At 36.7% G+C, this 15528-nt stretch overlaps 1 protein-coding gene across 7 annotated transcripts in view; it reads right to left on the bottom strand.

Moving 5' to 3' along the window:
• The window catches only part of Prr16 (proline rich 16), a 340436-nt gene that overhangs the window by 120971 nt on the left and 203937 nt on the right, over window positions 1-15528 (bottom strand). For 4 of the 7 annotated variants that reach the window (XM_063277474.1, XM_063277475.1, XM_039096970.2 and 1 more), the window contains one exon: window positions 11895-14218. In XM_063277474.1, the coding sequence (XP_063133544.1) occupies window positions 13460-14218 (759 nt within the window). In that variant the 3' untranslated portion in view covers window positions 11895-13459. Of the gene's footprint in view, window positions 1-11442; window positions 14219-15528 lie in introns of those variants that run through there. The other 3 variants (XR_010059583.1, XR_005496051.2, NM_001108432.1) reach the window with 2 other exon arrangements.

The raw sequence follows: 15528 nt of genomic DNA, 5'->3' as shown, positions 1-15528 counted from the left end.
AGAACAACAACAACCAACCAGACCCCCCGATTCTGAGCTCCCACGGACTAAACCACCAACCAAAGAGTACAGATGGAGGGACCCATGGCTCTAGCTGCAAATGTAGCAGAGGATGACCTTGTCTGGCATCAGTGGGTGGGCAAGCCCTTGGTCCTGCAAAGGCTTGATGCCCCAGCTTAGGGGAATGCTAGGGCAGTGGGTCAGGAATGGATGGGTTGGTGGGTTGGGGAGCATTCTTGTGGAGGCAGGGGAAGGAGGGTAGAATGGGAGTTTTCAGAGGGGAAACCAGGAGGGAGATAACATTTGGAATAAAAAACAAAATAACCAATAAAATATTAAAAGAGAAAAGAGAAGAGTAATAGATAGAACGTCCTAGATTCAGTGCCCTGGAGAACATGATTTGCACCATGTAAGAAACAAAACATAAAGCTTCAGGTCACTAGGTTTACAAAAGGAGCATGCTAAAATCGCTGATTGTAACTGTGTCAAAGCAGCTCATTTTTTTTCTTGTCAGAGAGGAGAAAACATGTATAGCTTTGTGTGCTTTATCCCAGTCAGTGGATGTGTTCAACATAGTTTAAGAATACCATTGGTGCAATTCCAACTTTCAATTATATCTGCATATCTTATTTTATGCTTGACTCTGACACTGAGGGTGAGCCATCCCCAGGACCGTAGAGATTTAGATGGAGCTGAGGATGAGCCAGGTCTCAAATGCACGCAATGAAAACGGATAAATATGAGTCTAACTGCAAACATCATTCATGTAGCAGACTGTCTCTCAATAATCTTTCTCAGCAGCTAAACTCGTCCCTTGAAAATTTACATAGTTCAGTCAAAGTAGATTCAAAAAGCTTCAAAATTTTAAAAAGGGTAAATAATATTTTTAATGTAAATCCCAGTGGTAAAATTATAGCTAACACATATACACTGAATTCAGAATCTTCCTTTTACTACACGGTGTTCAGGGCAACTTTTACTAGAGTTTCAGTTTTAAGATGTTTTTTAATCAAAACATTATTTCAGCATTTCCTTCCTTTCCCTTTCTCCCTCAACTCCTCCCACATACCTACCTTGCTTCAGCTCACATTCATGGCCCCTTGTACTTTAATTATTATGCCTTTATACCTAGATATATAAATATAACCTGCTCAGTCCATCTAGTGTTATTAGTATGCATATAATTTCAGGGATTATTTTTATAAGTCTGAATACTGTGAAATGTTTTATTTTAGTATTTATCTGGTTGTGTGCATGTACATATGCATATGTATGCATGTGCATGTGTGTGTGTGTGTATGTCTCTGTGTCTGTGTATGTAGGTATGCACATATGCATATAGAAACCTAGCAGCTGAGAATAGACTGTCAGACCCCCTACAGTTGGAGGTAGAGACAATTGTTAAGTCAACCTACATAGGTTATAGATGGAAAGGATTGAGAGTTCTCTACAAGATCAGTATGTACTTTTAACTGCCGAGCCTTTTCTGCAGTCCTTATTTACCTTTTATATTGACAGCTGCATCTTATTCATTTCAGAGTACATAAGCATTATGTGAAGACGGGCTAATTGGAGCTGTCCACTGTTAGCCTGACCTGACATATGTTTTCTTTAAATATTCTTGCCTAACATTCATTTTAAATAATTAATGTAACACCTCTCTCTCTCTCTCTATCTATCTCTCTCTCTCTCTCTCTCTCTCTCTCTCTCTCTGTGTGTGTGTGTGTGTGTGTGTGTGTGTGTGTGTGTGTGTGTGTCAGAAAATAATTAGAGAAAGTCTGTTTGTTTGTTTTTTCAATGCTGTGGATCCTGGGAAATCTAGCTGAAGTCCTCAGGCTTGAAGAAAGCACCTTTACCTGATGCAATGGTTTGTTTTTGTTTTCTTGACATAATTTATAATAATCTGGGAAAGAATGTAAGGAAGGAATTATATACAACTGATTAACCTGTGACATATATGTCGAGTATTATCTTGAGTATGTTAATTGAATTGGAAAGACCTTTCCACTGTGGATGGTACCATTCTAAGAGCAGGAAATACATCATGTAAACACATTGTTTATATGTATTAAAGGATTAAACAATAATGTTTTCTAAATATAGAAGTGAATGGACCAAGAGCATGCATGCATGCATGCATGTATGCATAAATTCCTTGTTCCCTGCTCTGACTATGAATGTAACATGATGAGCTATCCCAAGGTACTGCCACTATGTCAATGCAAATCAAATGAAATCTAGACTGGAATTATGAACTAACAGAAACATTTATATCCCACCTTGCTTTTGTCAGTGTATTTATCACAGCAACAGAAAACATTGCACCCTCTTGCCAGTCCAAGAAATAAATTTCTAAGAAACAAACAAAAATAGTATATTTCATAGACAGTTTTAATATTTATATACTCATCATCTAATGAGTATGCAGCTATATTTGTGTACCATGAGTGGCTGTTACTGATGGAGGCCAGAGAGAGTACTGGCTCCCTTGGTTCTGAAGTAACAGATGTCTGTGATATACATGTGGGAACTGAGAATCTAATCTGGGTCCACTAGAGGAGCGGCCAGCGGCGTTATCTGCTCAGCAATCTTTCCAGGCCCCTTTCCATAAACTCTTTTATGTTTACTTTTTCATGAAACTTTACTGTTCCATAACCATTTCATAGGCATTTTATTGTTTTTAATGAGTAAGATCATCAAATCAATGCAGAAGTTATAGAGAGCAGAATCTACAGAACAAGAGCATCATTTTAGGCTGGGACCACTTGGAGCAGAAGACGTCACAATGGAAAATAAGATATAAAAGAGGAGAGAGTGAACAAGCTCCCCTGTGTATCAGTATGAGTATCACCCACTGCAGTTAGTTTTCTTTTGTTCCAGTATTTTCAATGCCATTTTTATATTGCTTGGGTCCATATGCATTTTCTTTAGAACCTCTTCTATCCATGACCTGTTACTGGTTACCTGACTTCTATGACTACTCTAATTTAGATTTACATATTTAGAGATTGAAAGCTAACATCAACATACGAGGGAGAATGTGCAACCGTTGGCACATTCTTGCTGATCCTGGGTTACCTTATTCACTAATGACTATTTTTAGTTCTATCACTTACCCAAAGATTTTATAATTTAGTTTTTTTAAGCAGTTGGATCGTATTTAGTTGGGTTAATGTACCCCATTTTCATTATGTAGTCACCATTTGATGGGAATCTAGGCTGTTGCAATTCATCGCTATTCTGAATAGAGTAATTATAAACTTGGTTGTGCAAGTATCCTTCTAGAAGTATGTAGAACCCTTTGATTATATGCCCAAGAGTTATATTGCTGGGTCACAGGGTAGATCTATTTCTGGAATTTTAAAGGAGCCTCTACAAATTGTATGAGAGGGATAACTAACATTAAAGTCCTTTGACAAAGTCATATGAAACATACCAACATAGAGCTTTTAAAAATGTATACACATACATACATGACAATAGTCTAAATGAAGTTCTTTATAACAAGGGGGTAAAATTACTCCTAAACATCATAGACTATCAACTAGTAAGCTCTTTTGCAATCGTTAGTCATTGGGTTCCCAGATTCCTTCAACTGTTATATACTATTGCTCTTGCTCTTGCTCTTGCTTACTTTCCAAAACCTGGTGAAACATTGTTGAAAATGCCTCATACTTGAGTCATAGAACATGGAGAAATCAAGTTATTTCTGCCTAAGAAGCTTTGATCGTTTTTGGCTGGCTTTCATGGTTCTGAAACAGGTTAAGTACACTACCAGAAAGGAAAATCATTATCCATCTGGTTAAGGCGTGAACACTTCAAAACTACAATCATGTCTGACCGAGCAGGATATGTCCACTGCTTCAAAGGCGATAAGAATGTTGTGGGGATAAACAGCCACTTTTGGATTAGATTTAAGGGCTTCTACACAAGACAGAACTCATACTCACTGATGGCAGAGCTATGAACCTGTGTCTAGGTATGTGCAAACCTTAGTGAAAAGCCTGCCACTGTTATTTTTCTAAGAGGATATAGTTTTAATCAACTCCTGAGGACGTATCTTTATTCCCATATATAATGTCATCTTCCAGAAAATATCACAGAGGCTTCATTTTGCAGAATTTTTTGATTACTGAACCCACAACTGGTCAACATGAATAGTAGAAGGCACTATAGAACATTCAATGCTAAATGGGACATCTAGATAGAACCCTTCTTCCTAAAGCTCAGAGATCAGTCCAGAAGACATGGTATAAACATTATAAGAGCAAGATACAGTGGGTGAATACAGCAAACAATGTTTTCCAGATACAAAAGGGAAGCTGTTCTTATTGACTCGCAGAAGCAGCCAGTACAAGCCATGCATAAAGCAAATGAAAAAATGCTATCATGGAAGACCAAGGTGGACAGAAAGGCAAAACCTGACTTTAGGAGCTATTGACAACTGATGACTTCTGAGACAGTGAGAACCAAATGTTTTCAAGATGTAGCTCCGGAGAGGCTGCTCATGATACAATAGATGGCCTTCACCCATAAACATATTTGTATCCTTTGGTGAGACATTTTGTTTTTCCCCACATAGAACTGTAGATAGTCAAGAAACTGAAAATGAGAATAGCAGGTAGACTTCATCAAAGCACATTATGTCCATATGTGAAATTCTCAAACAAACCAAATGTTGAGCTGGAAAGGCTTCGTTAGAACTGGCAAGCTCAGTGAAAAATCTTAAAGAGTATGGACTCCTAACCTGATATCATTTCAGTATTATAATTAAACAGTGAGAAATAGGGGTTGAAATAGAGCAAACACAGGGACAAGAGATCAGTTACCAGGCAAGTGGCAAAGGTAATGGTCTAGAGGGAAAGGATTAAAGAAGTCATCATCCTTGGCAGTTACTTATATTGTGACTTTACAAAGGAAAAGTCAGCAGAAAGTAAAGAGACTTGGATGTATGGAAAGACAAAAAAAAAGAAAGAATAAAAAAAGAAAAGAGAGGCCACTGCAGCCAGAATGGGAAAGCAGGTTGATCAGATAACTTACTGAGAAATCACAAAAAGCATTGTGCTAAAACTCTAGATGCTCTAGGGTGGGCATAGTGGCTTGGCTGTTACTCTAGCACTCAGGAGGTAGAGGTAGGAGAACTGCAAGCTGGAGACCAGCTTTGTCTGCCCACAAGAAAGGACTTTGTCTTGTGTGTTTTAGGTAGTTGGCAAAGTAGAGACATCGTGAGACAGAACACTGAAGTTTTAAAAAGGCAGCATAAATTGAGGTTGAAAATACTCTCTTTTCTATGAATGGTGATTTCAGTTAGGAGGAAATAATCCTATTAGATGATCATAGTGTGAGGCCATATGACCTATTTTAGCATATTTTTCAGTAGTTAAAAAGGTATGTCACTGAAATATTCATTCACTGATTAGCAACTATGACAAAAATAATGCTTGTAATATAAATATAGACTGTTTCTCTTAAACAATCATTCTATGGCTTCATTTCTTATTTGAACAAACATTTTTAGAAGATGCATAAAGCCTTCTAGCATTATTACTTTGGAAGCTCGATGCTAAATAAGTTTGTTTGTGTTTGTATTTCATATTATCATAAGCAGTTAAAATTAAGGCACTCTTGTTTAACGAGTTACAATTTGTTTTTTGTTGCATTTTTCTCGGATATATATCATATTCATTTTCTGACTTGTTAATTCACAAAGTGTAATAAATTAAAAATTAGACTTCTACATATGATCTCTCTATGTCTGAGGTAAGTAATTAGAGCTACTTAATAATAACGACAGCTAGAAAAGTATTTCAGTTAAACTGTCACTTCGTAAATGAGATGATAAAATGTCACTAGCATTTACCTTAGTAAACACAAATAAATTTACCAGATTAGCAAACACCATAAGTAATTTGACATGTATCACAGATTAATGACAACACTTTGTGCTTATTTGTTGTTTTACTACTGCTGGAGAGATTTTATCCACATTACATAACTATGGCCTAATGTAAACATACTAGCAGATGGTGTACTCAGAAACACAGAAAATTATTAAGGCATAAAGTAGTGTTGCAGGAGAGATTTATAACCTATGAAATAAAAGGATATAATCCAAGGTGTGAGTGCAGTTCTACAATGTTAGGGTGGAATGGGTAAAGGAATAGAATAGACATCACTACTGGGTTGTGACCAGAAGAGAGGCATCAGCTGGAAAAGAATGTGAACTGAACAAGTAAGTAAAATGGCAGATGTGTTTGAGCTAAGTGGTGTAAATATCCCATTTCTCTCAGCACAAAGGTTTCCACTCCATGAACATAACATAGCTCTCTTTGAAAATCTACCACGTCACTCAGAGTTGGTACCCTATAGCATGCTTAAGTCCCAGGGTTCATTTATAAGACTTCTTTCAAAACCTCTTCTTAGAGAGAGAGAGAGAGAGAGAGAGAGAGAGAGAGAGAGAGAGAGAGAGAGAGAGAGGAGTTTTGGTGATTTTTTATGTTCAACAGCTCTGAAGTTCCCAGCCTTGCTGAACCTTGAAGCTGCCTCATCCATTTTTCATTTCAGCATGAACGCCAATGAAATTACTGAAGCTTGCACCTTAGCATGTGTTGATGCAATTACAGCCTCCTTCTGCTGCCATTGCTCCTTTGCTTTATCACACAGGATTAGATGAGTACAGTCAGGAATAAAAAGTAGCACCATTATTTTCATTTCAATTTGTTTATTTGTGATTTCCTGGGTGTTTATTAGTAAGGATTGAACAATGGCTCCTTGTGTAATGGGCACACACCAATGAGCTATAGCCACAACCTCATATGTCTATGATCCAAAGTCTCTGACCTGGTTAAATGATTTTATCCAGAATGCTCTTAGGTACTGAGAAAAATGTAACTAAAATCTATACATTCTCTTTTCAAATTGATGTTTTACAATAATATATTTTCATTCTGAACCATATTAAACATGACATACACATGTCACAACTTATATGACCAGTAACATATTTCTGGAGTAGGATTGCCTGCTTCTTCTCTGACAATTATATTCATGAGTGTATGTGGTCAAATTAGGTAATGCATTTTTCTGAGTAAATTTATGTATATGGGGACATAATATACCAAATAGTTCATAACTTATACATTTTAAAGCTGAATCATGTTGACTCGGCACTCAGGAGACTGAAGCAGGAGGACTGGTGCAAGTTCAAGGTCAGTCCAGGCTATCTAATAAGTTCTAGACTTCCTGAATTAAAACACCAACACTCTATTAAAGGAGGTTTATAAAAGGAAAATTTAGTAAGCAATTCTGAGAGGTTTACTTAAAAAATTATTACGTGGTTGAGTAGCTTCAGACAGAATTATAATGTCCTTAGATGCTAAAATAAAATCTACATCTCATCACTCACATGTACTAAAAGATGCGAATTTCTCTTACTGGTCATTTAACATGGCTGTTGTATTGATTTTCTCTTCACCAATTATTAATATAACAAAACACCGTCATTGTGATGCAATTAAAGCAACATTACGTTATACAAAAAAGAGAGAAGTCTATGATGGTCGGTATAATGATCAGGGTTTATACACTACAAACTCAACCGTCTTTGGAAATGATGACAGGCATGGTGAGCTGACAACACTAGTGCTACTAATGATGCATGCAGGTCTTCAGTTCCACCTACTTTGGCTGTTGCTGCTCTAGAAGATGAATTTGAATCCTCATCGTCTGTTTTCTAAATGGCTGCTGTGGGCCTAGGTAGGCACAGATACAAGAGCAGTGGTTCTTAACCTTCCTCAGCCTGAGGCCATTTAATACAGTTCCTCATGTTGTGATGATCCCCCTAACCATAAAATTATTTTCATTGCTACCTTATAACTGTAATTCTCTACTGTTATGAATCATAATGTAAATGTCTGATGTGTAGGATGTCTATATATTACCCTTGTGAAAGGGTTGCTTGACTCTGGAAGGGGTTGGACCTACAGGTTGAGAACCATTGCATTAGAGTTATTTGCTCTATGGTAGTATGGTAGCATGTAGAAATATACTAATTCTTCTCATGGTATATCATTGAACAGCTTCTTAAGTAAATTATAGAAAACAATGATTTCAACAGACTATATGTAAACAATGCATGACCAATGCTATCATTCTGGAGGGGAGAGTGAATGTGGGGTGTGGAGGAAATGTACCTGAGTTAGAACTTTGGCATTTGCCCATGAACAAATCTAATATCTTAGGCAGCAGGTTTCCAGTACCACAGTTTGCTCCTTCGTAAAATTTAGGGAATGACAATGTCTTTAGGTATCAAGATGTTATGGAGACAAAGAGATGTGTTGAAAGAAAAATAATGTACACAGAACATTTTTGCAGCAGACTCAGCATTAAATAAACTCCTTAGAGGATTTCATATCAGTCTTGCTATTATGAACTGGCACCAACTACACACACACACACACACACACACACACACACACACACACACACACACACACACAGAGAGAGAGAGAGAGAGAGAGAGAGAGAGAGAGAGACAGACAGACAGACAGACAGACAGACAGACACCATTTTACTCATTTTTATCTGGTACAAAATCCCCTTTGAGGTTATGAGAATTGATACTTATGTTTTTAAATTATCGAAATTGCCTCTGTTGTTGTAGAGCATAAGATTGGTGACTCTCATTAGAGAGGGATCTATTACACTGGTTCCTTAAAGGTTCCATTGTGAAGCAGCACTATTTTAGTTTTTGGGGTCAATGTGAAGTAGAAGAAATTCATAAAGGAAACACTGGTGAACAGAATGACATGAGAGTCATCATGGAATCAGACCAGACCATCTTAGGAGAAAGGATCATAATAATGGTGTTTGAATTTGTAGAAAGAACTAAGAGGTGCTGCTGCATTATTTCATATGGGAAAGTAATTCAGGGACTCATTCCATTTAGATGCCTGCTAAACTGTCTGAAATCCCTTTTTATATCCTGTAAAGATCAAACACATTAAGGATGTCAAATTAACATTAGGAAATCATTTTTCAAGCGTCCAAATAACGCTTAAGAATGCAGAAGAGTTGGGCAGAGTTCAGGGCTTGAAGAACAAAATTAATGATGGTGTTTGGGGATGAAAAAGCTTGAGGACTCATGCCGACATAAAAATGTGCAGAAAAGAGATTCCCCCTATAAGAGACAGAGACGATAAATTAAAGTGATTCAAATGCCACCCACATAGTCACAGCTTCATAAGGGCCAAGCTAACTGCAGTGTATGCTCAATACCACCATGCATCTTACCTATTGCACCATGCCTGTCATTTCTTCAGAACTATTGAAGTTAAATGACTCTACAACTCTGAAATGTTTACTCTGAAAACTTAATTGTAGTGGCACAGCTACACATTGACCCAGGAAAGGCCATGTGATTTTATGGTAATGCCTGGTAATTGTCATAGCCCAAGCACTTTACCTAATTATGTGGTATGACTTAAAAAACCCCATGGCTCATAAATCATCTCCTCACTTAGAAATCATCAGTACTTTAGCAAAGTAAATAGCTGTGCAATCTTTTTGCTCTTGTTTTAACAGCACATTACAGAAACGTGTTACCAAGAAAAAATAAGGAGAACTAATACCCAAAAGTTTCAGGATTATTATATGTCTCAGCCACATATAGTCTACAGAAGTGTATCCAGGCAAGAGATAGCTCCTGACTTCATTACAAGCAGTTAAGTACATAACTACTTAGAATGTGTTCATATAATATATACACATAAAAAAAGACAACAAAACCAGAGCCTTGAACTATATAAACAGAAAACTGTGAATAGCTTCATACTTCTCTTAGGTAAGTGGTTCTCAACCTTCCTAATGCTGCAACCCTTAAAAGAGTTCCTCATGCTGTTGTGACCCCCACATCAAATATCTTGTTGCCACTTCATAACTGTCATTTTGCTACTGTTATAAATCATAAGGTAAATATTTGATATGTAGACTATCTAATATTCAACCCCCAAAGGGATGTGACCTACATGTTGTAAGTAGCTATCATAGGTGATGATGTTGCCTTGTTCATACTAAAAGCAAATACTGATCTGTCCAAAGAAAGCCAAAAATCAATTGTGTCTTCTCTTTTACTCTTTGAACAGTAGCAGTGCAGTGGGATTATACTTTGAATCTCAGAGCTTTCTTAGGACAATTAAACCATCTCTCTAACTCATACTTTTCTTCCCAGCATCTTAGTAAACTAATGAAGAAACACATGGAAATGATGATGAGTTGAAAGAGGAGAGAGTTTTATGGTTTTGTATATCTTTGTGTTTTTCTGAAAATACTTTCATACTTAGCTTAAGAATGATCTAGAAATAGTAGATTGCCTCTTTTATAAAATGACTACAAATATTGGGAATGTAAGGAAGGATTTTCCTCATTCTTGTTGTTGTTATTATTATTAAATAGAATTATTATAATAGAAATATAATAGCACTTAAAATTTGAAAGTACTTGCCTATATTGAAGAGGCAGAAGTCATTCACACTATGGTCTAATTAACAACAACTGTGTCAGTGGAAATAAATTTTGGCACAGAGCCATGAAGGGATGGTGTCATAAGTAGCATCTGCCACGCTACACGCAGCAGGAACCGCACCTGCAATGGACTTTGTGTAAACTATGTAAATAAAAGTTCACAAATCAATACCATAACAAGAAGCTGCCTTTAAAATAAGGAAAGCTCTTCCACCTGTACAAATTCACCCTTTAGAGTGAGGAATGAAGCATCATGCTTCCTACATGTGCAATGATGTGTTCCCTAATGCTCTAATCCATGTTAAGCAATGTGAGTACTTCAACTTTTCAGTTTGGCAAACAACGTTGGCTAGTTACAAATACTGTTTTCCTTGGTGACATTTTAATTATATGCTTCCAGAAAAATATTGTGATATATCTTAATTTCATTACACTGTTTATAGGTTTGTATAGGTTAAAAGTACAGGTTCCAATAAATGATGTGAAATTATTAATTTTGCAAATATCATTATTGTACAGCATATTACATATAAAAGAAAATTGAAATAACCTTAATTTAAAATATATTTAGTCTTGATACTATTGCACTCTACCATTTATTTTGTTTCATACATAAATTAGTATATGTTTTATAAAATATATATAAATTATATGACAATGACCATGAAACTTTCAGTTGATGTTTAACTTGATTTTCTAGTTATTTTATTATAAATATTTTGATTTAGAGACAAATGTAGTCACTGATTAAATAAAAAAAGATGTCCCTTTATGAGGAAACTTGGTCTACATTTTGAAGAAGAGATATGGCTTTAGATCTCTAAGGTTTTTTTTCCCTAGATATATTAGCCAATGTCCTTCCTCTTTCAAGAAATTTTAATACTTTAGTTCATTCAGTTTGTTTTACTTCAAGAAAAATTATCTGTTTTGTGAACTATTTGTGATACCTTGAGACACAATGTGGTTCCCAGACATCACCATGGGTCAAACCCTGAATCCACATCGTACTTGATAGATTTTAGTGGCTGACTGAATAAAGATGAACTAAAGGAAGAAAACAAAATTCAATCATCTAGCACTAGGTTGGCTAAAAGGCACTAATATAATAAATCTAAAAAGGTTATTTTACTGAAGTAATTTTATTTCAAGGAAATGCATGGAGTAAAAAGTTAAGAACACATTATTTTAGTATTCAACAATTCAAAATAACTTATTTTCCTTGGTGGTATCTCTTAAATACACTAATCATACAGTTAATAAATATTAGATTAGGGTCTTTATTCATGACTGTCTTATATCTTTCTAAAATATTGGATTATCCAGCTTACATCACCCTCATGTACAACACAAAAAGATGAAAAGAGCACACTGAGTAAATTTTTACAGGACATTCTCTGTCTCTCCTTTATTTTGTTCATCCAGTCATTCATTTAAATAATAAATTCTATATTCTTTGTATAGTCTCCCCCAAAATACATTGTCATATCAATAGAAAGCTGTTTTGAAGAGTATTCATAAGACTACTTTTCTGTAGCAGCAAAAGTTAAAGTTTTAAAATTATAAGGAACATATATGAAAAGATCACTCATATTTTCAGATCACACAGTACACTAATTCCCACCAGCAGTTGCCCTCCACTATTACCTCATAAAAGATTCCTGCCCCTCCCTGTTACAGGCACTTTACCTCACAATGATTTTTGGGAGATAAATAATTTTTATCTCCAAGGCAAAATGTCACATCAGTCCAAATCAGTGCAACTGGGAAGTGACTGATCTATGAGTTGGTTACGATTCCTAAGTTGGTGGATATTACTCCGGAGAAAGGCTTGGGTTTGAAGATAGAAAGAAAAGATTCTTATATGGGACATGGAAAAATCCCTGACACCCTTTAACTTAGAAGAGAAAAGGAAAGGCCATTGCTGAACATACCCTGTGAATAGACATACCTCCAATTTCCTTGCTATAACTCTGTGTTCTTTCAGGAAATTTGAGCTTGCTCAGGTAGACAGAAGGCAAAAATTTCAACCTTTCAATGTACTTATCTACAATGAGTCCTGTGAGAAGGCTTAACAACATCAAAGGCTTTCAACGGATGATTCTAGAAGGATCATAATGGACGTGTATAGTAGGAAACTGTTGTAAGGATCTACTTACCGAATAGGTTGGATATTTAGTCTAGAAAGTGTGATATCCAATCAGTGTCACCTTGCTCAAACTCTAGGGACTGGCTTCCCATTGCAGTGAATGTTAACATGAGTTAAAATAACTTCTACGTCATTTTAATCCTCGGGAACGTTAGGCTTTCTCATTATTTACTATTATTTATTGACATATTTCCAAAGCTCAAAATATTTTATTACACATAGAGTTGAACACATGAGTCAAATTGTATAGTATAGAAAATAAACTTTTTGGTAGTGTCCTCAGCATTTCATGATGCAAAACTATTGACAAACATCTTTAGAAAAATAATAAAATAGTCCTTCAGTATTAAAATTCTTAATAAAAAGCATTAGATCAAAGGGAGGATTATGACATCATCAATGCATAGATGAGTTAGGCATGAATGGAATGGATTGTCCTGGCTTTATTAACAAATCAAAATATATGACATCCCAGCTCTTATCATAAATCAAAATACTTGGAATACGAAGGTCACAGTCTGTCTTAGGTCAATCAGGAAAAATAAATTGCATTCATACTTTCTCAATTTTTTTTTGCAGTTTCTGATGATGGGACAGAGAAAACCAAGCACGTCCAGGACAGAAGCATCATTCTGCATACTTACCAGGTGAATTTTATGCCACTTTGTTGAATGCAGATTAATATATTTGGGCTTTTTATTGCTTGAGTAGAAAGTGCTCATTACTTATTATTTTACGTTTATCATATAGAAAATTAAAAACAAACAGAAATGTTTTCTTAAATGGCAGACATCACACGGTGGTAGTGGTGGATTTCCTCAGGATGGTCTTCTGTGGTTTCGGTGCAGTGGGTGGAGGAGGCACGGTTGCAGGTGTGTGTGGAGGAAAGCTGTTACTGTGGCTTATTCCCAGTCCCCCGTTTTCTAGTGGGAAAGTGGGGAGATGAGGTGGAGGAGGGAGCACAGGTCCGTAGTGAGGGAGCTTCCCAGGTGGATGGACTGGTTCACTGTGTAAATGGACCTCCCTATTCTTTATGTTATACCGGGTCTCACAGTCAGGACAATAGCCATGGTACTGTACTTTTTCATTGAACCGTACTCGTTCCCGAGGCCCTGCCTGAGGACTCCTGTCCTTTTCAGGTCTGTGCATTAGGGACTGCAATGGAGCCTTATCCAAGTTACTATTGGGTACGCAGCAGATGTCTCCATTGGGAATTTTGTTGGGTCTTCCCGGTAATCCTCCATTCCTTAGAAGCGTGCCGTTGGTCTTTAAAGGATTGGCAGTTGGCGCTGCTTTTTGAGGCTCTTCGCACCTCACAGGTGTCAACCTTGGAGGAGGTGGTGGAGGGTTTGGCTTTCTCAGGACAGTGAGGATAGCAGACGGATGTGCGGGAGGTTTAATGAGCGGGGCATTGGCCTGTTCTTTGATCTTCTCTATGCTGGAAGCTGTTGTCCCACTGGAGCTGCTGTTCAGAGTATCTGTCTTGGAGCTGTCAGTCATCTCATCCTCCAGCTGTAGGTCAGAGGTCAGGGTATCAATCTGGTCAACCACCTGGTGGAAAGGACAAGGTAATTGTGTTGAAGAGCAATCACAAGCAAGAAGACATAAAACAAACCTTTTCTGGTCAGCTTTGATCTTTTACAGAAGCTCCGACTGATCCTGAATTGGTAACTCCATGGTGCCCACAAGATTTTAGTTAATAAATGTAGTCATGGTGACCATTACATGTTTGGTATCCTAATCTCATAAGCCGAGAACCTAATATGCTATCAATTCCATTTGACTCTGCTGTTACTTACTACCAGAGATAGAATTCATATGCTAAAATATAAGCCATGTTTAAAAGTAAAAGGTCAATCCAGATCTTCTTACCATTCAGGGAGTTACAAAGCATCACTTCCATGTTGAAAATAATCTGAACAATTTGGCTAGTGGCTATACTTTTAATAAGATGACTGTTCTTTTTTGGCCTCTGTGGTAGTTTGAATGAAAGTGGCACCCATTGGCCCATTGAGAACTGTGAACGACACTGTTAGGAGATGTGGCCTTCTTGGAGTGGGCATGGCTTTGTTGGAGGAAGTGTGTAATTAATGTAGGCTTTGAGGTCTCAGATTTACAAGTTATGTCCAGCCTGCCTCTCTCTCTCTCTCTCTCTCTCTCTCTCTCTCTCTCTCTCTCTCTCTCTCTCTCTCTCTCTCTCTCTCCAGCACCATGTCTGTCTGCGTGCCTCCATGCTTCCCACCGTGATGATTATGGATTAAAGCTTTTGTACTGTAAGCCCTCCCCAATTAAATGTTTCCTTATTAGAGTTGCTGTGGTCATGGTGTCTGTCCACATCAATAGAAACCATAAGTAAGACATCTCCCAAAACATGTTGAGGACAGACAAATGAGGCCCAGCATGAAATGATAAGTTTACTTAAAACGTTTTGTGCTTTCTGTTACTCCTATTCTGTAGTTCTTGAAAGTGATCTTTGTAGATGTAGTTATCAAAGTTTTGTTTCAATTAAAAAGGTCCTACCCTAAAATTATACTTGTAAGTCTAAAAAAAAATCCTCCAAACCCTTAACTCCAAATATTTTCTCTTTTGTTTTTCTTTTAACTATGTCCTTTATGCCTTCTTTTAAACTCTTATAATTGCACACTTACTTCCTGCCATGGAATATTTGCACACAGTAACATCTCTTCATGAAATTCCCCCCCATAGAATTAATGGTCACAAATCTAAAAAAAAATCTTAATTATGAGTCAATCTTTGTTTATGAGTTTCTACTCCTACTGCAACTCTATGCCAATTTAATTTATTAAATAGTCCCCAAAATGCTTTTCTTAAATTTAAAGTATTCAGATAATTTTGAATTA

This window comes from Rattus norvegicus, chromosome 18 (genome assembly GCF_036323735.1).
Source record: "Rattus norvegicus strain BN/NHsdMcwi chromosome 18, GRCr8, whole genome shotgun sequence".
Taxonomy (NCBI): domain Eukaryota; kingdom Metazoa; phylum Chordata; class Mammalia; order Rodentia; family Muridae; genus Rattus; species Rattus norvegicus.
This window is presented reverse-complemented; position numbering and strand designations above follow the sequence as displayed.